This window comes from Ochotona princeps, chromosome 9 (assembly GCF_030435755.1).
Source record: "Ochotona princeps isolate mOchPri1 chromosome 9, mOchPri1.hap1, whole genome shotgun sequence".
Classification (NCBI taxonomy): domain Eukaryota; kingdom Metazoa; phylum Chordata; class Mammalia; order Lagomorpha; family Ochotonidae; genus Ochotona; species Ochotona princeps.
The window spans coordinates 41,664,045-41,688,800 of NC_080840.1; the positions used below are offsets into that span (position 1 = coordinate 41,664,045).

At 41.3% G+C, this 24,756-nt stretch overlaps 1 protein-coding gene across 1 annotated transcript; it reads right to left on the bottom strand.

Moving 5' to 3' along the window:
• Nucleotides 1–3,368: 3,368 nt before the first annotated feature.
• OPRK1 (opioid receptor kappa 1) lies at nucleotides 3,369–23,371 on the bottom strand. Its single transcript, XM_058668375.1, has 3 exons — nucleotides 23,047–23,371; nucleotides 8,038–8,390; nucleotides 3,369–4,242 (listed from the first exon to the last, which is right to left on the bottom strand). The coding sequence occupies exons 1-3, from the start codon at nucleotides 23,301–23,303 to the stop codon at nucleotides 3,710–3,712; spliced, it is 1,143 nt and encodes a 380-aa protein (XP_058524358.1). The 5' UTR covers nucleotides 23,304–23,371; the 3' UTR covers nucleotides 3,369–3,709.
• Nucleotides 23,372–24,756: the final 1,385 nt, after the last annotated feature.

Here is a 24,756-nt window from a genome sequence, read left to right on the forward strand (position 1 = left end):
AGAGAATCCAGGTTGAGAAAGTCAGATTTCAATGTAGACTCTTACATACTGTTCTCATTTCCCTTAAACACCTTTGAAATCATCCTGAATGGAACCCTAGAGCAATTCTTACAGTTTTGAGAAACAATTAACATGGTTTTTGTATGTCAAGCTTAGTATCGTTGAAGTCATTGAAGGAATGATTTGCCACAGTAATTTGCTGTTGCTATTTTTAACAGGTGCAATTTTTATTTTATTGCAAAGCACACAATCATATATACAATGCATAATGATCATTTTCTGAAAGCACAAAATATAAATAGTATACATTATAATAAAGAATATGTGAATATAATTTTGTTTCAGAGAAGAAAATTTCCTTAGGGCAAGCAGGTTGATGTGATTTTTTGGATAATGTTTTCATATTTATGCTGATTTATCCAAACAAGTTTTACTTAGAAAATACATTTCACTAAATGGACACACAACTTTTTCAGTTTTCTAACTTTAGTTGCTCTAATTTAAAGTCAACCAAACTCATTCCCTTTATCCCGTTTTATTACATTCCAGTACTAGACAAACCGCCTGGTAGATATGTAGGGACAGGAGTTTATCCTTGTGTTTAAAACTATTGAAATACCAGAATCCTATATTGGAGTACCTGGATTCACATCAAGTTCTGGCTCTTGAGTCTAGCTTCCTGCTCCCAGATACTGGGAGGCAGTGTGATGGCTCCAACACCTGGGCACCTGCAACAAGAACTGCAATGAACTCCTGACTCTTGTTTTAGCCCTGATAACACTTGAGGAAAGAACCACTGAATGGAAACTCTTCCTCCCTGTCTCTCTCTCTTTTGTTTTTCTATTTACCTACCTATCATCTATCCATTTCTCACTGTTTCTTAATCTCCAAATTTATTAATACGTAAAATTTATGCAAATTGGGAACTATAGGTTTCAATGACATATCATAGAATAGAAACAATTACTTAAGACACATTGATTAGTCCTTGATTTTTTCCAAATTATGTTTCTTTTTTTTGTTAATAAGCCTAGAGTTACACTTGGCTTTATAAGTTGTTTTCACTCTTATACCCATTTGAGTTTTGATTTTATCATTGCTACTGCTTCCTGTACTCATTGGAGTTTTAGTTTTATTGATGTTGCTGCCTATTCCACAGGTAATTCACGTCTCTACACTTTCTTTGCCCTTCAGTAGGACCCATCTTCCAGAAGTTGTTTGTATTCAGAGTTTATCTTGAGGTTAGAAATGTGCTTTTCCAGTCTCAAAGAGACACAACAGACAATTCCCTCCTTGTTGGAGTCAGCAAATGGAACGTTAAGAGATGGGAGGTCTCGGAGGGGTAGCACGGCCAGGATAGATGCATTGTGTGGTAATGATGAACACATGGCTATATATATTAGCAATGCTTCCCAGTGGCACATGCACACATGTATGTGTATGTTCACTGTCTATCTCTCTTTTTCTCCCTTAGACACACACACACACACACACACACACACACACACTCATTGACACATGTTTGAAAGAGAAACACATTTGCTTGTCAGATGTGATTCTCCTTCTTAAAGCAATGCCTTTATAACATTCTCATCTTCCTCTCCTCTTTTAGTTCGGTGGAAGTCAGTGTTAATAGTAATCATGAGGCTTGGAACACACAGAATGAACCATAAACATATTTCTCTGTCCTCAAGGGCTGCAAACTTACATAAAAAAGTTGCAGGATAATAAGGCGAAAGTTCATTCCCTAATCATAGCAGTTAATATGGAATTCTGCTTTAAAGAGAACATTCAACCACATTCGATCACTGTATCTCTGGGTAACAATACACTAAGAAAATCTCATAGTTTTGCTACTCCATAAAGATTTTATGTTTTCAGTAGTTTTTTCCTGGAACTGCATTCTATGGGAACATCACTCTTGTACTACTAAGATTTTTAACTACAAGATTCATGTCAACCAACTTTGAAGCCATTCTTACCCACCATGGAAACCCATAAGACCACCATGGAAACCCAAGACTTTCAGTGAAATTTAATATCCAAGGGAGAATTCCATTTTAATTAGACAAATCCCCCAGTGCTACTATTCCTCATCTGCAATCAGTGTCATCTGACTCTGGAATAGAGACCAACATGTACTACTTTCTACACAAGGTTTGTTTCCAAAAGGAGAGAAGATATTTACTAGCAGGAAAATGCATAGTGAACAGAGCTTACAGATACAGTGATGGATATAATTTCATAGGTCTGCACATATACATTAAATTCCATATGATACCTCCTAATAATATACAGGAAAAGCAATGGGTGTTATCTGTGAGTTATCCCCTTCTTCCTAGATAAATTACAGAAAAAACAATAACCCTAAAACCATGAGTTACAGGGGAACAGTGAGAATTTAATGTCTTTGGAATTTTTACCAAAATTACCCTAAATGTGCTTCATGTACCATTCTTCTCACCAGGCATGCCTGTCAGAGAACATTGAGAAAGGTGTGTCCAGGCCCCAGGACCTGCATAATATCATCCGTCAGCACACATGCTTGAACAAATCTACTTCCTCTTGAAAGCCACAAAATACTATCTTGAGTTCTACCCAAATCAACCATCATGTGTTCCATCAATAGAATCTAGTCACAACTGTAAATTTACAAAGAGGTACCGCAAATAAACAAGATTCTGCCAAGGTTACAACCCTGGAGTAAGTTAAAGATGTGTGACTCATTATGTGAATTAATTGGTACTCAGGGACCCTGGAAGTGATAACACTGTGACTGACTCCCAGACAGTGGCTTTCATTGCAGCAAAATTTCTCAGCTTCAACTGTCATCGTTAGTACACAATAGGGAAATATCCTGCCTAGAAGGAAAACCCGGCTCTTATTTGTACATAGACTATTATTTACAGATGAAATTGCCTACATTTGTGATATTTAAGCCACATTATGTTTCTTGACAACAGGACATTCTTTACACAAGGCTATTTACCTGAACAGCATGCAAAAATAAAAAGAACAGCATCTGTATTTTTCAAGACGTTAAGTTGTCAGAAACCAGCTTTTGCCTGTTTCAATGACATAATAAATATTGTTCTATCGTACGTGAAAGTCTGACACCTCAGTTGTGAGTCCCAGTCATACTTTGGCTCGAGCTCTAACCACATAGACATGTGAAATGTGTGTCCACAGCACACAAAAAAGTGGTTCTTTTGTGTTTTTTGTTTTTTGTCTTGTTGTTTTTTCCTTTTTACTCCCCTTGAGGCTGTTGCTGCCAATGCCTAGATTGGATGCCCACTGAGCTCTGAAGCAACACTTAACTGCGATTTTTCTTTACTTCTTAAACAGAGTTCTTGTGATTACATTGCATAGGAAGGCCACACCAGATGAGTGCTGGACTAAATGTAGGTACCCAGAAGTTGAAGGTCCGTTTACTTGTTCATGAAAAGGACTGTGAGTCAGCCTTGCTTTCTTGCCCTAGAAAAGAGTGGAGGCTTCTCACACCTTTTGTCCTCCATCCCCATAGCCTTGATGTTCCCAGTCATCTCGGCTGTTCATGCAGCCTGCATCTAAGGATTTCCAGCCACGAGAGTTCTAAGTTTATTAAAAATTCTTCCTCTCCATGTCACACTGCTGTTGTAACCTGAGTCACACCCAAATCGTTGAACTCTCCTCTGCCAGAAGAAACATAAGATGACATCTCCACGACTAGTCATACTGGTTTGTTCATCCCGTCAACATCCCTCATGTAAGCAGGATCCTGAATTGTGTTTCGGACTCTACTGGTGCTCTGTCGCTCCATCCTCATCTTAATGGGAAAGCAGAAGTCTCTGAAGCACCGCTTGAAGTTTTCATCAAGAAAGGCATAGAGAATGGGGTTGAGGCTGCTGTTGGTATAGCCTAACGCAATGCAGAAATAGTAGCTGGAGAGGGCAGCGGTGCTGTGGGAGGTGCTTCCCAGAGCCTCCACAAGGATGAAAATGTGGATGGGGGTCCAACAGATGATGAAGACAGCCACCACCACCAGAACTAGCCTGGTGATCCTGCGCAGGTTACGATCCTTCTCTCGGGATCCAGACAGGAGCCGGACACTCTTCAGGCGCAGGATCATGAGGGTATAGCACACAATGATGATGAGGACGGGGATTACGAACGCAAAGACAAAGACACAGATCTTCATGAAGAGGTCCCACCAGGAGTAGTCATCATCTGGGAACTGCAAGGAACACTCAATGACATCCATGTCTGTAGGAGACACAACCAACAAAATCATAAGAAAAAACCCATTACTGTTCCCATTGGTACAGTCTTCAAATTATGAATTTTAATACCTTTGGTTGCAAAAGTCCAATAATAATAGATGATGTTACCTGATGGCAACATTTAAAGAAAATGCCTTATGGTATTACCCATTTTTAGCTACATACAGAACATCGAACTAGAAATTACCACTTATTATTAGCAGAAATGTATAATAAAGAAGGTTATATAACAATATTGCTTATCCTTGACATGAATGGCTTCCAGAAGAAGTAAATTGTTAACTTACTACATGCTGCTTATTTGTATAATGTTACTATGTACTAGCTGCTCTCTGAAACTTAAGTCTCTGGCAGTAAAAGCTAAGGTCTATTTGTAATAAATGAGCACATATTTAAATCTAGCCATTGAGTTTAACAACATCCTACTCATCTGATAAACATTATTGATTTATTCAGGCCAATAAAAATTAATATGAAATTTGTCTAAATATGCCTCTAGAGTTGTGATTTAATGGAAACAATGGCATCCATTGTAATTAAGGGCATTGACTGAAATGGGCAAAAATTCTGAAAAATTAGTAGTTTAAAGAAAAACAGAACAAAAAAAAGCAGGATTGAAAATTGCCAAAGAAGAAATTTCATCATCGTCAACATAATCATCATCAAGGGATTTCCAATAAACCAGAATTTTCTTAAGGTTAAAAAAAAATTTTTTTTTGAAAAGCAGAGTTACAGAAAGAAGGAAAGACATGGGGGATGGGGAAGGTCTTCCATTCTCTGGTTCATTCTCCAAATGGCTGCAATGGCTGGAGGTGGACCCTGTAGCTTCTTCTGGCTCTTCCATGTGAAGACAAGGCCCCAAGGACATGAAACATTTTTTTTTTTTTAAAGATTTTATTATTACTGAAAAGCCGGATATACAGAGAGGAGGAGAGACAGAGAGGAAGATCTTCCATCCGATGTTTCACTCCCCAAGTGAGCCGCAATGGGCCGGTACGCGCCAAACCGATGCCGGGACCAGGAACCTCTTCCGGGTCTCCCACGCGGGTGCAGGGTCCCAAAGCATTGGGCCGTCCTCGACTGCTTTCCCAGGCCACAAGCAGGGAGCTGGATGGGAAGTGGAGCTGCCGGGATTAGAACCGGCGCCCATATGGGATCCCGGGGCTTTCAAGGCGAGGACTTTAGCCGCTAGACCACGCCGCCGGGCCCGACATGAAACATTTTCTACTGCTTTCCCACACTATAAGCTGGGAGCTGGATGGGAAGTGGATCAACCAGGCTACAAACCAATGCTCAAATGGAATGCCAGTGCTGCAGGTAGAGGCTTAGCCTACTATGCCATGAAACCAGTACACAAACTTGTTTTCTTAACAACAATAGCATACAATTCATATAAAACAAATACTTTTATATGATACTTAGAAAACTACTCTGTTTGCTCAACTTCTGTTTGCTGTGTAGTATTATCTTGTAGTAGACTTAATATTTGAATGAGCAGGGTCCCAGCATCAGTACCTTTACTCTTGTTTCAGGAGATTCGCTGTCACCAAGAACCAGACAATACACACTTCTGCTTGCTCCCGAGCAATTAGCCAGTACAGAGCAGGTTGACCTCTCCCTGCCCTGATCCTTCCTCATGGGTAAAACAGTGATCAGCAACACTGGAAAGCAATATTTGCAATGGAAAATAAATCTACTTTAATTTTCTGCCATTTTCTTCTCTGTTTTGCTGCACAAATTAATCTTCCAAAATGGGTGAATCTCTTCTTCCATTGCATCTGTGCATGTTTATCCCTAACAACTCCTTCCTGTCAAAGCCACATCTATCTTCATTTCCTCTTTCAAAAGCCTGATTGAAATCCGCTTATTCTAACATGTCATTTCTTCTGACAATGATTGGAAGGAATTTAGTGATTAAGGCTACAAGTGAAATGTGAAATATAAAAATTAGCTCTTTGTTTACGCTGGGATGACCATCCATCTCTTGTTATCCTTTAGTCCACTCTCCTCATGTCCACCGTGGAAATACAGTGTCTTTCCTTTAACTGAAATTCTTGCACACAAACATTTTGACCTTAGAAGAGTTTCCAGCAATTTATTTTCAAGTTACATTGGCATGAGGAAAAAAATTCTTCATGTAATTAGTCACTTTAAAATGCTTATCTGATAGGCAAAGTTGGAGATTTCTTAAAATTTATCAAGTATTTTATATTCCCACACGCTATGGTTTTGATAGAAACTGATAATTTCAAAAGACATACAACATTCTTCACTACAAATGAAAGATAAAATTTAAGACAAAAGCTGCATTTAATCTGGCAGCCATGGTGCTGCTTGGGACTCCTGCATCCCGCCTTGGAGCACCTGGGTTTGAGTCCCAAGTGGTCTGACTCCCAGCACATCCTTGGAGGCAGCTGATGATGACTTGCATAGTTGGTTTGCTGCCAAGCAAATGGGAGACCTGGACTGAAGTCCTAGATACTGGCTTCAATATGCTGCAGATACACTTGCTGGAGGCATTTGTGGTGTGAGCCAGTACATGGGAGTTCTTTGTCTCTGTCTCTCTGCTTCTTTAAATAAATAAATAAATAAATAAATAAATAAATAAATAAATAAATAAATAAATAAATATTTTAAGGGAAAAGATGCATGCCATAGAATATATAGCCCCAGAAATGAATCCTAACATAACTATGATCTCTGGTTGGTAATGATGTGTTAATACTGTCCATCAGTTGTTATCAATGTTCTATTCCGGTGAGACATATTATTAACTAGGGAGAACATGTATGTGTGAAGGCATGGTACTCTCTGTGCCCAGGTTTGCTATGAATCTTACAGGTGTTCTAAAAATTTGAGTCTTATAAAACAAGACACCATACAAAATAAGCTGTAATTTAAAAGCCAGAACCTTTACTGTGACCTGGAAAGTCCTCACTATACATATTCAATTTTCATCAATCACAAGAATCACAAATTTTCCCCAATAAATTGGAGCATTTAGACTCCTGGAACTGCAAATAACATTTATAAAGTACAGAGTGATTGTTTTAATGTCCCCTACCACCCTGCACCAAGTGAATTCCTATAAAGATATTGCTATAGTTTTCTCTTACTAGCAAAGTAAAACTCCTGGAACAATAGTTCTTATGTTGGCTACAGGTTGGAATCACCTGGAGACATATTAAACATCTTGACATCTAGGCCACACCAAATTAACCAGAGCCTTTAGGTCCTGGACTCAGGTAGCCATGTTCTAAGGTGCCCAGGGGATTCAAATGTGCAGCCCAGAGTCCTATTTCCATGGGGCAAGAACGAATACATCCAAAATAGAATAGCTTCTTTGAAGTATCCTTATATTCATATATATATATGCCTGTCTTTGAGCTTTTTCCTCAGATGTGTGCTGCTTACCTCTATCTAAAGTCTGTGCAGTTAGAAATCATGGGTTTTTTCAAAAGATTTATTTAGTGTTATCAGAAAGCCAGATATACAGAGACAAGGAGAGACAGAGAGGAAGATCTCCTGTCTGCTGGTTCACTCCCCAAGTGGCCACAATGACGATCGGAGATGACCTGATCCAAAGCCAGGCGCCAAGAGCTTCCTTCAGGTCCTCCACGTGGGTGCAGGGTCCCAAGGCTTTGAGCTGTCCTTAACTGCTTTCCCAGTGCCCATATGGGATCCCAGTGCCTGCAAGGGGAAGACTCTAGCCACTAGGCTACCACGCCAGTCTCAGAAATCACATTTTTATAAATTGGGTGAAGATAAGTGCTCTTACCTTCTCTGACTTTGGTACCTCCAAGAACTATTGCAGATATGCCAACAGATGATGACAGGAGCCAAATGCAAATATTGATGATCTTGGCCTTCAGAGGTGTGCGAAAGTCTAAAGCCTTAACGGGATGACACACGGCAATGTAGCGGTCCACGCTCATCATGGTCAAGGTGAATATGCTGGTGAACATGTTGTAGTAATCAATGGAAATGACTATCTTGCACAGCACGTCCCCAAATGGCCAGGAATTCATCAAATAGACTGTACTCTGAAAGGGCATAGTCGTAGTAACCAAAGCATCTGCCAATGCCAGGTTAAATATGTAAATGTTGGTTGCAGTCTTCATCTTTGTGTACCTAAAAGACAAGAAACAATAATGTTTTCTTCTATTCTCATCTCAAACCTATAAAGTAAATATCTTTGGATTATCTTTATTTTTAATCCACTTATTCTAAAATTTTTTAATCTAGAATTGATACAAAATTATTTAAGTAAAGAAGAAATGGGGCTGGTAAAACAGCTGCATGAAACTCAAACATCCTATCAGTGATTACTAGATTGAGTCTCAGCTGCTAAACTTCAGATCCAGATTCCTGCTAATGCTCCTGGGAGACAACACAAGAAGCTGAAGTGTCTGGAACCATGCCACACATGCGGGAAACCTGGATGGAGCCCCTGGCTCCTGGATTTGGCCTGGCCCCGACTTCATTTTTTGGAAAGTGATCCAGCATATGAAAAATTCCTCTCTCTCTTCTTTCTTCCTCTCTGTTGCTTTGCCTTTAAAGTAAGGATGCCTTTTTAAGAATACAAAAAAGGATAAATATATCCATAAGTGTACAGATAGATCATTTCAACAAACTTGAAAGTAATACAGTCTTCATTTTGTGGCTGACAATTCATTTTGATCAAATGCTCAACTAAGCATTTTTTTTAAAGATTTATTTATTTTTATTGCAAAGTCAGATATACAGAGAGGAGGAGAGACAGAGAGGAAGATCTTGCATCTGATGATTCACTCCCCAAGTGACCGCAATGGCTGGTGCTGTGCCAATCCAAAGCCAGGAACCAGGAACCTTTTCCAGGTCTCCCATGCAGGTGCAGGTTCCCAAAGTTTTGGGCCGTCCTTGACTGCTTTCCCAGGCCACAAGCAGGGAGCTGGATGGGAAGTGGAACCGGCACCCATACGGGATCCTGGCGCATTCAAGGCGAGGACGTTAGCCACTAGGCCACGCAGCCGGGCCCAACTTCAAGCATTTTTAAACTGCATTTTTCCTTCCTCCTTCAACACTGTTTTCTTCCCCCGGATTATTTAGAAAAATCAATTATATATGTATATAATATTTTACTGAAAACTTGCCTTTAATTTTAAATGTATATAATCCCAATGGCTATAATACAATTAACTGTATCGATTACTGTTTTCTAATGTGCCACTACTTTGTCATTTAAACTATATTACATAGGGAGCCAGTTTTGTGGTATAGTGGGTAAAGCTACTGCCTGTAGTGCCAGCATTTTATATGGATGACGATTCAACTTCCAGCTGTTCCAATTCCAATCCTGCCCCTTCTCATGCACCTGGGAAAGCAGCAGAAGAGGGCTCAAGAACTTGGGCCTCTACACCCACATGAAAGACCTAAAAGAAACTGCTGGCTCCTGGTTTCAGCCTGGCTCAGCCTCTGCCACTGTGGCTATTTGGGAAGTGAACCAGTGAATGGAAGACTTCTTTTTTCTATGTGTCTCCCCATCTGCTCTGTAAGTCTGCCTTTAAATTAATAAATCTTCAAAGATGCATCACATAAATGAAGCAGCTGTGTTTTTATATATATCATAGCCCTATATGTAGTCCTGTACAGTCTAATACATCGTCTCTCTTTACTCCAATCTTGAGAAAAAATTTAAAATATATTTGGTTGTCTATGCCAGTGGAAGGCATGTGATGTACAAGGCAGAGCAGAAAGAGTGTTCATAAGGTGGAATCATTTTTTTCTGTTATGACATGAGGTCTAGAACCATTCCATTTTCCACTAAAACTGAATTGAAAGGATTGCTTTGTTTAGAGACTGCTTTCTCAGAGATCTACAGAATATTAAACATTCCAGACTACAGCACCAAGTGTTCCAAAATCAAGAGGTAAAGTATGTTGGAAGAAATCCAAAAAATGTTAATTACTTCATGTACAGCTAATACTTGCAGGCTTTGTCACAATAAGTTCATCTATGTCCGTTTCGCATAAGAAACATCACTTCCTACTTAGTAATAGCATCTCCGACTCCTCTTGGAGCAATGTGAGCTGATGTTAAGTCAGTCCGTCTTGAGCCTAAACTCAGTACACAGCTAATTTATTAAATAGGACAATAAAACCTAGCCTTCAATATATGACATCCAGGAGTATATGGCCCAACTCAAAATATTTGGCCTGTACGATCACACTTTGCCCTCAGTGTCTACTGAATTTCCTTCCAGTCCATTTTCCTCTTTCTTACCCATTTCAGGGTACTTCTCAGGAACTAGATGTGTTTTTCTTTTAAAGATTTATTTATTTTTATTGGAAAGGCAGATACACAGAAGGAGAGACAGAGAGGAAGATCTTCCATCCAATGGCTCATTCCCCAAGTGACGGCAACGGCTGGAACTGAGCCAATCCGAAATCAGGAGCCAAGATCCTCTTCCAGGTCTCCCACATGGGTGCAGGGTCCCAAAGTTTTGGGCCGTCCTCGACTGCTTTCCAGGCCACAGGCAGGAAGCTGGATGAGAAGTGGAGCTGCTGGGATTAGAACCGGCGCCCATGTGGGATCCCGGCACATTCAAGGCAAGGACTTTAGCTGCTCTGCTATCATGCTGGGCACCAGTAGATGTGATTTTATGGAGGTGGGAAGGCACTGAAAATGAGAGAGCATAGAAACACAACTCACTCTGCCCTTCCAGACCTGTCAGCTATCTATCTATCTGCAGCTCCATACCAATCATGGGCATTTATACCACAGAAGACTCCCTACCGTCCCTTTACTGACTCCTCAACCTGCATGCATGTCCACAATAGCCTTGTGTGACTCATATGCAACCTGTGAAGACATGAAGAAGTGAAAATACATTACAATATACATCTCTACTCCTGGAGAAAAGGTGGTAGCAGAATCTGTGATTGTCGCTGAAGAACTATACTACTGTGATAATATAGAGACACAAAAAGTGAGAGAGAGGAGGAATGGGGAGGAACAGCAGAAATCACTGAGCCAATGGAACTGCATCATGAAAAATAAAAACTTAAAAGAATAAAACAAAAATAAAGTACTATGTGCAAAAGAAGCAACCACATCTGCACAGAACTTGGAGCTGAGTTCAAATCAAAGTGCTGTATGGAGGAGAAAAGCCAGAGACTGAAATGGCACAGTCAATCCTCCCCAGCCCAACAAACGCTCTGTTCAGTTCCTGCTAGAGACTCTGTGCCTTGCTCTCTCCATGATGTGGGAACATAAGCCCCCAGTAAATCTTAGCTTACATGTTGGTCTCCTGTCAGTTCAGTGTAAAGGCAAAGAACCTGAGTCAGTATCAAAAAGACAAGTACCACAGCCCATATCTGTTAGTTTCTATTTCGGTGTTCTGTTATCTGGAGAGTGATGGAATCTGGAATGAAGAGATCATTTAAAAGTTTACTTTATCTGCACACTTTTCACTTATGCACTATTAAATGGTCCATAAGTTTTAAAAAGTGAGTAAATATGCCAAGTATTCACAGCATAGGCTTTCAAAAAGCATGAATATAACCAAGTACAGACATCTACTGTGAAAGGACCAGATGCTTCCAATAAGAACTTGAAAAAAATGATATTTAGAAATTGTCTTCTTAAATATATGGCTTTATGCTTAAAAATACATTTTACCAAACTTACCTTCTAGTTCTCCAAATTTCTGGAAATAAAAGTCTAGAAGAAATTCCAGAAGGTAATACCTTTTTAACCCACTCTTGTATTTTGTGGCTCTGATATTTCCCTCTTTCTTTATGCAGTCAGACTGGCATGCATTGATTTTTAAAGTAGGGAAGATTTGGGTTGTGGTACTCATCTTTCCCTCCACAGAAGAGTAGACTATCGAGAGTTAATAAGCCATCCCAAAGTTTCTGTTTTTCTGAATCTAAAGCAGAAAATTACAATATTTATCTCACAGCGTTCCAGATATAGTGAGCTGCACCTGACCCATTGAATATGTATGACTGGGCCCAGCATGGTAGCCTAGTGGTTAAAGTCCTTGCCTTTCATGTGCCGGAATCCCATGTGGGCACCAGTATATATCCCAGCCACCCTGCTTCCCATCCAGCTCCCTGGTTATGGCCTGGGAAAGCAGTCGAGCATGGCCTTGGGACCCTGTATCCATGTGAGAGACCCAGAGATGGCTCCTGGCTTCAGATTGGCTCAACTCAGGCCATTGCAGCCACTTGGGGAGTGAATCACCGGTTGGAAGATCTGTCTCTCTGTATATCTGACTTTCCAATAAAAATAAATAATTTTTAAAAGAATATATATGATTTATTTTATGCTCTCATGCAAAGCAGAGCTGCTAGTTAGCACAGAATCAGAGAGGAATGTAGTTTATAGGTAACTTTTTTTAAAGATTTATTTTATTTTTACTGCAAAATTAGATGTACAGAGAGGAGGAGAGACAGAGAGGAAGATCTTCATCCGATGATTCATTCCCCAAGTGACTGCAACAGCTGGAGCTGAGCTAATCTGAAACCAGGAGCCAGGAACCTCCTTGGGTCTCCCACGTGGGTGCAGGAACCTAAAGCTTTGGGCTGTCCTCGACTGCTTTCCCAGGCCACAGGCAGGGAGCTACATGGGAAGTGGAGCTGCCGGAATTAGAACTGGCTCCCACATGGGATCCCAGGGCATTCAAGGCAAGGTCTTTAGCCACTAGACCACTGCGCTGGGACCTAGATAACTCTTAAAGTCACAGTTATCCAATCCAGCTTTAGATATAAAAGGTGAGAGTAAAAACAAAGTCTGGGACCATATAAGGTACCACTGAAGAAAAACAAGAATGAAGTAATACATAAATTACCACAAAATGTCACTTGCATCATTAAAATCAATCATAAAATCTTGAAAGACAGCTTGCTTTTGGCTTCTCAAAAAATTTACAACTAATAAATGTATGAAACTGCCACCTTGCACTTATGTGTAATTCAAATCCTGCAATCCTGCAATCATAGCTCAAAATTAGCAGGCTAAGCTAGGAAATAGCCATTATCAATCACATATCTCAAAAAATGCTTTGTGTGTCAAGCACATCCTTATACACCCAGTGACTGCTCCTTTAGTTCTAAAGATAAGTCCATGTGGTAGATCGAACCTCTCTTCCACAGGTGAGGCAACATCAGAATCATAAGATTGTCCTGAACATTTTGCAAGGGATCCTGCAATGAAAGGCATGGCAGAAATCCAGACCCATGAATCTGGTCCCTGTTTGTATAGTCGCACTTTGTATCCCCCCTGAACTTTTCAATTTACCAAGTCTGATGACTGGACTTCTGTGTATGAATCATACGTAATTCTCACAAGATCCTCACAACAAAGATTTGGATCTTTGTCCCCTCACATCTTTGAAGAATGTTAAGCTCAGGGAGTTAAGTGACATGCCATTCCAGTAGATGCAGGACAATGTAACATTGGACACCCTTTTCCAAGGTGCTCAAAGATAAAATGTTTACAAAGTGAGAAGTCATAGGTGTAAGTACATGAAGGAATAAACTATAAATTCAACAAATGTTTTGCTAATCTTTTATGTCTTCTCCTAGGCTGGATTCTGAGGTTATCTGAACACAGCTCTCATATTTCCCTCAGGGAGACTGGTTGATGTCTCGGATGAATTAGCCAATAGTAAGTCCTTTCATTCTTGTTATACTCACCGGTGAAAAAACAAATACATTTTCTTACTATTATAGGATATGAAATCCTTTTCCATTTCAGCTACACTGCTTTACAAAAATTTACAATTGTTTCAAGTCAAATGGCATCATCTGAGTGGGAGTTTTGGTTTGTATAAAAAAAACTGGAGGTGGGTTGACAGCAAATGGTTGCACTTTTTAGCATATACACCATGGTGGCATATGGCTTTAAAAGAGCAAATTCTGTGGGCTGCCACTGCTAAACTTTACAATGCTGCAAACCTGAAAATGATGGTGCCATGCAGTGGACTTAGAATACAGCCCTATCAGGAGCATGTCCCTCCTTCCTGGATACAGCACTCTGAGAGTACACAGGTAGAAAATAACTGCTGAGTTACAAGGTGCTTTTGCGATGAAAATACACTATCGAAGTCTGTGTTTTGATTTTTCACATTCAATGACATTTCTTGAATCAGGAACTCCTTCTGACCTTCATGACATTAGCACAGTAAAACTTTCTTTTTTTTTTTAAATTATGTTTTAATAATCTTACTTGGTTGATTAGAGAACAAAGTGTCAAGGGCTACAGGGTGAAAGTGGGTAATACCATTGTTTCCACATCAATATCATTTTGCCCTGTATCTGGGGTCAGGGAAAAAAACAAAGGGAAAAGCCCCACCCAACCTCCCACCCATCCCAGATCCCCAACGGGAGGCGCACTCTGAGGGTCCTGCTCATACAGTTTTGAGAGTTCATCAGTTCTGGATTGCTGCCAGTCTCTCAGTTCCAATCGCAATGAACCCTATTCAGAATCCACTGGCTGACAGTCTCTTCATGGTTGGGGTTCTAAGATCAGCAGTTCAGTTGGAGGGATCTCCAAAGAAACTTCATCTGAGATGATCCCAGGCCTGATTCTTGTGCGAGTTTGCTAGTACACAGTCCGACACCGTCCGTCACACCAATCAGCTTATGCTCATGCTGGTCGTTGGGATTGCTGGGTTCGTTCTGTTTCCAGCCCTGTCTTCCTCGTGAACCAGCGGGTGTTGTAGTCCAGTTCGATCCTGCCCACTTCATACTCGGTCCTCACGCAAACTGGTTGGAACTGCAGCCTAGTTGGGGCGACTCCCCATAACCCCTACCGGTTCTGCCCCCTACCCTGGTTCCCATGCTTGCCAGTATGCACCGCAGGCTTGTCAAGTCTGTCCCACATCCCCTTTAGCTCTGGTACTTGTCAGTGGGCATTGAAGCCTAGTTCAACCAACCAACCTACTATCCAGCCCACACACCTACTGGCAGGTGCCCTTCTATCTAGCCACCCCTGCCCCTGTCCTGGTGTTCATGCTGTCCAAGGAGAGTGGTAGCCCCGAAGGAGGTGCCCACTCTTTCCCTTCTAGGCCGCACTCACTCCCAGATTATGTACTCTCCAGGTTGCTTCTTTCCCTTGGAAAGACAGAACAACAGAAAAGAGGGGGGGAAAGGAAGAGACAACAGAGAGAGCATCCATCTGTTGGCTCACTCCCCAGAGGATCACAATAGCCAGGGCTGGACCAGGCTGAAGCAAGGAGCTGGAACTCCAACCAGGTCTCCTACAAGAACGGCAGAAGTCCAAGTATGGTCAACTTACACTGTCTTTTAGAGTGCATTAGCAAAGAACAGGATTGGAATCAGAGAAGCTGAGAGTTGAAGCAGCACTCATATGGGACGTTAGTGTCATAAGAAGCAATTTAACCCACTGAGCCACAACACCAATGCTATAAAATGCTAATCTTGATATACCTTTGAAAACGAACACATTTTTGGTTTTTTTAATTTAGCTATTTTTATACTTAACCTCAAATATTTTCCCATGTTGGAAGTTACATACATTTTCTTCTGCGCTTATGTTTACTTTCCTCCATAGTATTTATCCTGTAGCTTTCAACACTTTTTAAAGTGCTTATGTGTAATAATCAATATATATGGCACTGGGGGCTGGAAAATAAATTCAACGACACACCTATGGAGTCTCACTAATCAACTCATAACGTGAACTAAAGAAATATACAGAAGAGAAGATCAGTGAGTAATAAGCAAGAAATTGGCTGGGCTTAACTTTGAGAAGAGTTTAGACAAGAGAGATTTGATGACTAGTGTCTTTCATGGGTCAGCAACTCACTGGATTTAACTGGCTCAGGGATGAAGCTAGACAACAAGCAGAGGCTGATTGTGCTAGGAGCAGTGATGTCAGGCCACAGAGGACCATGAGCATCAGAAGGCCAAAATCATTTTAAGCATTTAGTAATGAGTTATGATGTGACAGACAGTGCTTTAGGAACTTTCTATAATCTGATACAATTGTCATGATGATTAAATGAGGCATGCATAGAATTACTTAGCACCGGATCTGGTCTTGGATAATTGGATCTGGTGCATGAATGCCAGCTTCTGTTGTCATCATCAGTGATGCTGTTGCTCTCGTTAGTGCTATTATCATTAATTACTTGCCACTGCCTTAATAATCCACATTGCAACCCATATTGTGCTATTGTGCCCACTTGTTCTGGATGAAGAAATATTGAGAAAAAAAATCTTAGAAATACTCTGTTTCTTAAGTGCTCTCAGAATCCACATGTTTTCTGAAGGAATCAGGTGTTTTGTCAGTGAAGCAATGTGAATCTGTGAATCTATAACTTGAAAAGCATTCTGATTAGTGTGTCAAGTATGTATCATGAGGGTAATAGACATTAGCACAAGGATTTTAGCTGTGCACAGACTCCCCATACAACAGAAAAAAATGCATCCTGATGCTCAGCTGGAATGAAGGAGGCACCCTCGGCACAGTTCACAAAAAAACACTGCTGCTCAAGATCCAGCGGAATGATGAATGGAAATGGGCTTTTCTGCACTATGAGAAATAAACTGCTTCTCACACCAAGATAGGAAGCCAGGAAAAGATTACAGTCAACGCAATCATGAAATGATTTTGAAGGTTGCAATTTTGACTAGAGTATTCAAAAGTTTTAGAGCTCTATTCCTGATCACCAAATTGGCTTTCTTCCTCCCACCCCGCCTCCCCTCCTTCCTTGTCTTCCTTTTTTTTTCCTGTGGGTGCTTAGTCTGATCCTTGAAACAGTTCTGAAAGGCTTGAACTTCCTCTGCAATCATATAAACATCATTGCAGCTAATCCATGTAAGCAGTTACTGTAAAACTAATTCTCTCTTTTAAGGGGTTGTCAAATATGTGCAAATTGCTTGGAGAAATGAAAGACAAGCTGCTATGAAAATAATTTCTGAAGTGACTATGGTTATATTTGTATATAAAACTATTTTAATGTTGTTTTCAAGACAGGATTTGGGAAACAAGAATTTGTGATTATTTTAAAATATTTTATGTACTAGAAAAGTAAAATGACAGTAAAAGAGAGAGAAATTTTCCATCCAATCAGCACTGGGCCAAGACAATCCAGAAAACTGAAATTTCTTCTGGGTCTCCCAAGTCCTTAAGCCATCATCCACTGCCTGCCAGAATGCATCAACAGGAAGTTGCATTAAAAAAACAAAGTTGGGACTCATCCCATACACTCCCTAATAAATACAGATATCCCAAGAAGCTGCTTAACATGATGTGTAACAATACCGTTCCTAGAACCTATCATTTCAATCAAAGACCAAGATAAGCCTGGCATCAATACGCAGCAATAAATTATGTAGCTGCCTTTGTAACTGTCTTGGGTCATGTCTTTCTGTATGTGGTGTGGTGCTAAAGTTTTAGGCGAGTTACACTGACACTTGTGAGATTATGGACTATGTAAGTGCATGCCCCCTTTGTTACTGCACTGGGCACCTTGAGGAAGGAAAGCAAGAAACCTGGGCTGGAAGAGCAAGGCTCTCTGACAGACACTCAATTCATCACCCCATTGCTTCCCATGTTTCTGACCCTGTTGAGACAGGATGACCAATGTGAAGACAGTACCTTCCACTAAAATTAAGATAGTCTAAAAGGATGGGTCCTACTGTGTATTTGGAATATTTAGAATGTATCTGACAGTGGTCCTCAGAAGAATAGCAGAAGCCAGTAAAAAGAGTGTGATGGTCGATGTGATGCTTTACCTTGGACAAGATATAGTCCTCAGGTCTTCCAACACTTGTCTATGCTTTATGGCTTAGGTAGATGTGACTCAAATCCATCATTAATTGTCTTTAAGCAAGGTAAGTCATCCCAGATAACCTGGGTTATCTCAGTCCAATTAGTAGGTATGCCTACTAGCACAGCTGCCCATTTAAAGATTGAATTTCAGCTGAAAATGTCTGCCTGTCCTTCCAGGTTTCTTGTTTTTATTTGTCTATTTTTGTTACAATAAATAACTGTACATGAAAGCTTAGTTTATAAGGAAGATGGGTTTATTTTCACTCATGGTTTAGAGGTTCAACATCTAAGAGCATCACCTCATGATGACCTCATACTTTTGAAGGTCTTCTGGCTGTGACAGCATCACACAACCAAGTGGTCTCCTTATAAAGCTACAAGGACTCAATCGCCAGCCTCCACCCTAGGGCCCTTGTTTAAACCTATTCACTTCCCACATCTAAAGATCAAATTGATCTACTTTTATGTTATGATTGGGCTAAAATTTTAACGCAAATTTTTGCGGTATATTCAAGCTATAAACAAAACATTGCACTGCCCTACAGATTTTAGACTTTCTCAACCAGTTCCACAGTCACACAAGTCAATTCCTTGCAAAATTTTTTTTTGTCCTCATTCCTATTCCCTACGGGCTCTGCTTCTCTGATTCAATCTTGTTAAATACAGAGTATGAAAAGTTACGATCAAAGACAAAAGATCTTGGAGAATATGATCACTTAAACATCATTAGAGGGACTGGTATTATGGCACAGCAAGTTAAGCCATCATTTGCAATGCCAGCATCCCATATCAGATTCCTGGCTACACTGTTTCTGATCCAGCTTCCTGCTAAGGAAACTGGGAAGCCAGCAGATAAAGGCCCAATTTCTTGGACCTCTGCCTCCCTCATGGCTGACTTAAATGGAATTCCTGGCTCTCACAATTGCCCTTTCCCAGACCTGACTGCTAAAGCCATTTGGGAACTAAACCTTTGTTTGGAAGATAGCTCTCTCTTTCTCTCTCTATCTACATGTGTGTCTGTGTGTTTCTGTACCAAATAATAAATGTTTAAAGAAAAACAAGAAATATTAGGGGAGAATAAATCTGTGATGGGAACCAAAAATAAGCCTAGAGTGTGCAATGGGAATCCGAGGAGAGAGTGCTGTTGGAGAAAGCCAGAAACTAAGACTGATCAAGCATGCCAGATTCCCCAAAGAAGTCAAACCATGGCCAGGTCAAAGGAGCAGATGGAACATAAACATCAGGACTCTCAAAGTCACAGGAAAGAACCAAGGTATGGGAGCAGAGAGATTATGGAAGACAACAAAGAGCAGGGATTCTCCTCCACTTATCTATGATAGGTAGCAGTAGTAAACTGTTATTTGTTAAGAAAAATCAGAAAAAGAAGAGTGGACAGATATTGCATTGTCATTTGTGAGATGATGAATGCCTGAGTATGTCTTTGTGCTGACAGTACAAGAACAAAATGCAAAGGGAAATGAGATACCCAATGTGGCAAAGAGACATAACAAGATAATGGAACTGAAAATCCAGAAGCATGGAGTTGACTGGCTAGAGAGGGAAAGCTCCTCCCCTAAGTGAGGGGGAGTGGCTGCCAATGCATAGAGGCTGAGAAGGGTTGCTCTCAGCAGCTGAACTCTGACATCTCAATCAACTTTCAGCTAAGACTATTCAGTGAACTTGAGGGACTGTAATTAGGTAGAGGGTTTAGGAATCATTCATTTATTTTTAATTAAAATTAGAAGACAATATTTGTTTTAAGCACCAAATAGGAGATGAATATATGAGAACTTCTAGGCAGAACAGAAGTTGGATATACTTTAGGACAGCCACTTAGCTGTGACCAAAGATAAGGCTGATTTATCCAAAGCATTCAACTGCCCAGATGTAAAAGCAGGGAAAGTGAATCAAAGGCTTTATTGAGGGTTAAAATGTCAGTCACACAGCAGGAAAAAGACAAAGGCAGGGCAGTTATATGTGTTGAGAGACACAGGCTAGATTAAGGGCTCATGGAGCATAGGCTGAGTAACAGAAGACACAGTCTGGGAGAGGTGTAAGATCCTTTAAGGAAGAAGGTATCTAAAGGTTTACAAAAGCGATAAATGAGAAACAGAGTCGATAAAAACACAGGCTCTGAGATCAGGCTGCTAGGATCATTCAGGCCCCACAGGTTAGCAAAACGTGTGACCTTGCTCAGTCTAACCTGCTGTGAGAATATGCTGCCTATGGTTGTGAAGATTAAATAAAATAATTTACCTGAAGTATATGCCTTTAATTTGTTGGAGAATAAAGGGTATTTTAAAAATATCACAGATATGGAATTAAAAGACAAGTTTACTTTAGTGTAATAAGGATATTGAAATCTATGAACAATATTTAGTTAACATTTTTAATAAGTTGTGTTAACTGCATTAAATTTTAAACACCTTTGTTAAAAATGAGATAATCTTGTGTGGGCACCTGTGGTGAGTGAAGAATGGATGCTGACAATGTTGGAGGCAGGGCTGCCTGACAGGACTGGAGACCCCAGGATGTGGGCATCACAAGGCTTACAGATGGTGAGCTGTAAGGAGGAAGTCCAGAGACCAAAGACTAGCCTCTGAGCCTAACACCAGTGGACACACCTATGGATAAATACGCCCAAAGCTTAGAAAGAGGGGAGGCTGAACTGCTCAAATATTAAGGTCTTTACTTGAAATATTAATATGCCCTACTAATAAGGGGCTAAACCAATTGATACACAATAAATTATGAGAACACTTGAAACTTTAAAGGTCTTTAGGAGACAGTAGGTCACCCATCTGAAAGCCTTGGATTTAGTTGTAGGCTTACAGCATCAGGCTCATCCCAGAAACAGCCCTCTCAGATGTTTGTGGAGTTATCCAGTGGATGGGAGGCCTCTGTCTCCTGGCATCACAAGTACATTATTATTTTTAATTGAGATGAATAAAGTCCACAGACTAAGCTATGCTAGCACCCTTTTGCATGTATGATAAAAGAACATCTCAAAAATGATTTCCTACCCTTGTAGACAGAGTGGCTTAGGCCTCAGTTTCAACTGGGTGAGATATATGTGTATGGTACATTTAATCTACTCAGTTCTATAAACACGGCCCTATCTTCTTTGTGCTTTCTTACCATACCATAAGTCTGTTCTGCTGAGCTAAATAGACCGAGCCTATTAGCTGCTTTTCAAAGTTTTCACTTTCAATTCCTGGATCATCTACCCGTATAAATAAATTTCAAACACTCCTTTCTCCTTCTTAGCTATCAAGTTAGAGGAACTGTCATTTCAGTAGGTTGCCATCCCAGAAAGACAATAAAATTCTCCACTTTTAACTTTTCTCAAACTTAACCTCTAAGTAGTGACAAAGGAGTAGGGGAAGGCATGATTCTGTTATATTAACTACCTAACTTCTTTTTTGTTTTTAGCTGAATTTATCTTCAGTTAACAAATTTTAATGCTGGGTATCTTTTGAAAACCTACCCATTGAAAGTCATATTTAATCTACAAGGATTCTTTCCTCCGCTAGTCAGGTCTGTCCTCTGTGCATATCATCCAAATATTATTTTAGGTTTCTTTGTCCATTTTAATACTAGTTTGCACTGCCACATTAAAAAAAAAAAGACTGTAGAGCAATAGTCAAGTCTTTTTCAAACTCAAAACTTCAGGTGACCATTTGAATAATAATGGAAGGACTTAAATATGGGAATAGCAGGAACCAAGGTGATTTTTTGTTACCATCTTTTGCGTGTGTGTGTGTATGTGTGTGTGTACCAATGTTTTATTACCAAGAAGTGGCAAACGGCTCCTACAATTCTTAGTTACAATTTAGAATAGAGTTGTCTGATTTTTTTTTATTGGTTAGTGCAATCTGTTTAATGGAGCCCAGCCCTGGGATTACTAATGACTTAGATAAACAACTTGGTTTCAAAACATCCACCTTGCCCCAGTCTTCCACAGACACTGATACAAGTTCTATGAAATGCAATAAGTAACGATGGAAGCTAAGGTTGTTGAACTGCACACATTCATTCTAGGTAAAATAAGCTTTGTGATATGAATTTGGAGATATAAGTGGTGGTTGTAATCTCAGAGCCAGAGATGGGAATAAATTACCTGATATTTCCAAGTCAATAAATGAATAATTATAAAGATTTTCAGTTATTGTAATGATTTCCCATGAGAAGGATTTGCCTTTCTGTAGATACATCACCTTTAAAATTGTTAATAAATAAAATACTTCTTTTTCCTAAAACTAAAGTCAAAGTTAAAAAGAAAATGCAGCAAAGGAGAAAAGCCACTTCATCTATCAGAAAATTAGCATACATATGGGTATCTGGGAAATTTCCAAAGGTAGTTGAACTCAAGAAAATTCCACAAAAGACAGTCAAAACAAACCTTCAACAGCAAATGAAGAAATGGAGTTGGCAAAATCATCAAAGGAATTTCTGGAAGTCCGCAAGGCCTATACTTTGGAGAATAAATATTAGATAGCTTTCTTATAAAAGCCAAAGATCCTAAAGGAATGGGATGGCAGTGCAATTCTAAAACTAGACTCCAATATGGCTATCAACAACCCTAAACAGTGTATTGGCTGTGTTTCATAAGCCATTAACACAAGGCTGATGAATCGTGAGAAATTATCTTCAGTGTGCTCATTCGTAAATATTTGGCAAGGGAAAAATCTGGTGCAAGCCATTTGGCAAATGGCCACGTGTATGGATTCTTTTCCTCACCTGGTGACAATACCTGTGCCCTCACCCACCCTGGCCCAAGCAGGAGCTTAACACTCCTGGACTTCTCTGGCTGCTGGGATCTGTCCTGCGTGAGCTTCACAGTGCCCTACCGAAAACTTGCCAGGAAATTCATCATCCCTCCAAAAATTCTTCCAGAAACCTAGTAAGGAAAACATCCCATCCCCATCCCCAGGCTGGCTGCACGCCTCCTTGTCCGCCCTGGCCCAGCTTTGTCTCTGAGGCGTCAAGATCTCTCACTCACCGGATTATTACGAACATGACCAGCGAGTTGCCCACCAAGCCCACGACAAACACCACGGAGTAGACTGCGGTGATGATGACAGGGATGACAGGAGAGATGTGCGTGGGTTCCAGCTGCGCGTCCTCGGCGCCTACGGTGCCGTTGCCATCTGGTTCGGCCCAGTTCGGGAACCAGGCGCTGCTGTTGGGGAACAGGCAGGCGCTAGGAGCGCAGGTGGGGGCCGGCTCCCCGCGGAAGATCTGGACCGGGGACTCCATAGTGGGACAGCTACAGCTGGCTGGCGAGAAGGGACAGTACCTGTCGGGCTGCGGAAGAGACAGAACAGGCTGGAGACAGAGATGCAAACTTTGCTGGCGCTGGAGCTTGCACGCAAGGTTGGAGGCGCTGGCGACCCAGAACCCTCGTCACCCAGCCGGGCTGCACAGCCTAGCAAGCGGGACACAAAGGACCGATCTCTCATTGTTAACCTAGCCAGCTGAGGTGCCCCTGCGTGCTGGACAAGGGCAGGGAACGCTTACTCTTTCTTCCCAAGCTTCTGACATGCTCCCTTACCCACTCCAAGGCTGCGATTTCGGCAGAACTGTCTCCAGACTGCTGATCTGAGTCTAAAAGGACAAGGACATTCCTGACCCCCAACTACACACACACACACACACACACTCCCGGAACACTCTGCGCCTGCCTGGGGGCTGCAGCTCAAAAGCCCAAAGCTCACCTCTTGTTCCTCAAGGTGAGAGAACAGGCACACCGGAAGGTACTAAACCGCGCGCTCCGAGTCTCCTTGAGTCCTAGACATCCCTGCGCACCTGCAGCCCCGCGTTCTGACCAGGAGGCATTTGTTCTTAACAAGTGCGGTCCCGGCAGCTAAGCCCGCTGCACCTACTCCTCGCAGCTCAGCATGCGCCGGCTCAGCCAGGCAGGACACAGCTAGGACGCCGTCAAGAACTGGGGACCCGCGAGAGAAGAGCAGAGGATGAGAAGAGGTGGGGCACGCCTGCCCAAGCCCCGCCCATTCCTGCTCGGCCCGTCCCCAAAAACTGCCCCTTAGCCTTGCAGCCTGGCTACTCCACCTGCCCAGCGTGCCCCCTGCGCGCGCCCACTGCCCTATGCTACATGCCGCGCTCCTAGGCACCTGCAGGCTTCCCAGCTGCCAGAGGCTGAGCCTCCTGACTGCACATCGAGTAGAGCGGAAGCATCTTTCTATGCAATGCTCGTATGCATCTGTGCTATTTGGAGTGTTTAGCACCTGGTGTCTGCGTAGTTCACAGGAAACATCTTCAAGAAAGACAAATAGCCTTCTAATTCTGTTTATCTGATTGATTTGTCCAAATAAAGTAGCAAAAGGACTAAATCCCCAAGCAGAATAATTTAAGGTAGGTAAATAGCAATATTTCTGTTCTTTTCGCTCCTGTCTGCTGTAATTGGGATGACAGGCTGCACAGACCCAGGGCTTTACAGATACTACCTGGAGTTCATGATATTATCTAAAAAGAACAAGCCCAGCCCCCGACTAAGGCCCAAGTGCTGACACTGGGTCGTGTTTGTGTCACACTGACCCCTTGCATTCTGTGTTCCTCCTCTACCTCAACTGAGAAATTCAGACATTGCTATTCCTGCCCATGACTGCCAGGTAACAGATATGTTATATCCACAGTTCCTTATCCACTAAGGGGATCTAAGGGGCCAGGATCACGAAGGTGGGGAGGAGGA

Bases quoted from the DNA above. Each gene is read 5' to 3' on its own strand.
- OPRK1 (XM_058668375.1), bottom strand. From the start codon at position 23,303: ATGGAGTCCCCGGTCCAGATCTTCCGCGGGGAGCCGGCCCCCACCTGC. The intron at 8,391-23,046 runs GTGAGTGAGAGA...CTTGTCTTTTAG, and splicing joins GTCATGTTCGTAATAATCCG to GTACACAAAGATGAAGACTG. The intron at 4,243-8,037 runs GTAAGAGCACTT...TGTCTCCTACAG, and splicing joins AGGTACCAAAGTCAGAGAAG to ACATGGATGTCATTGAGTGT.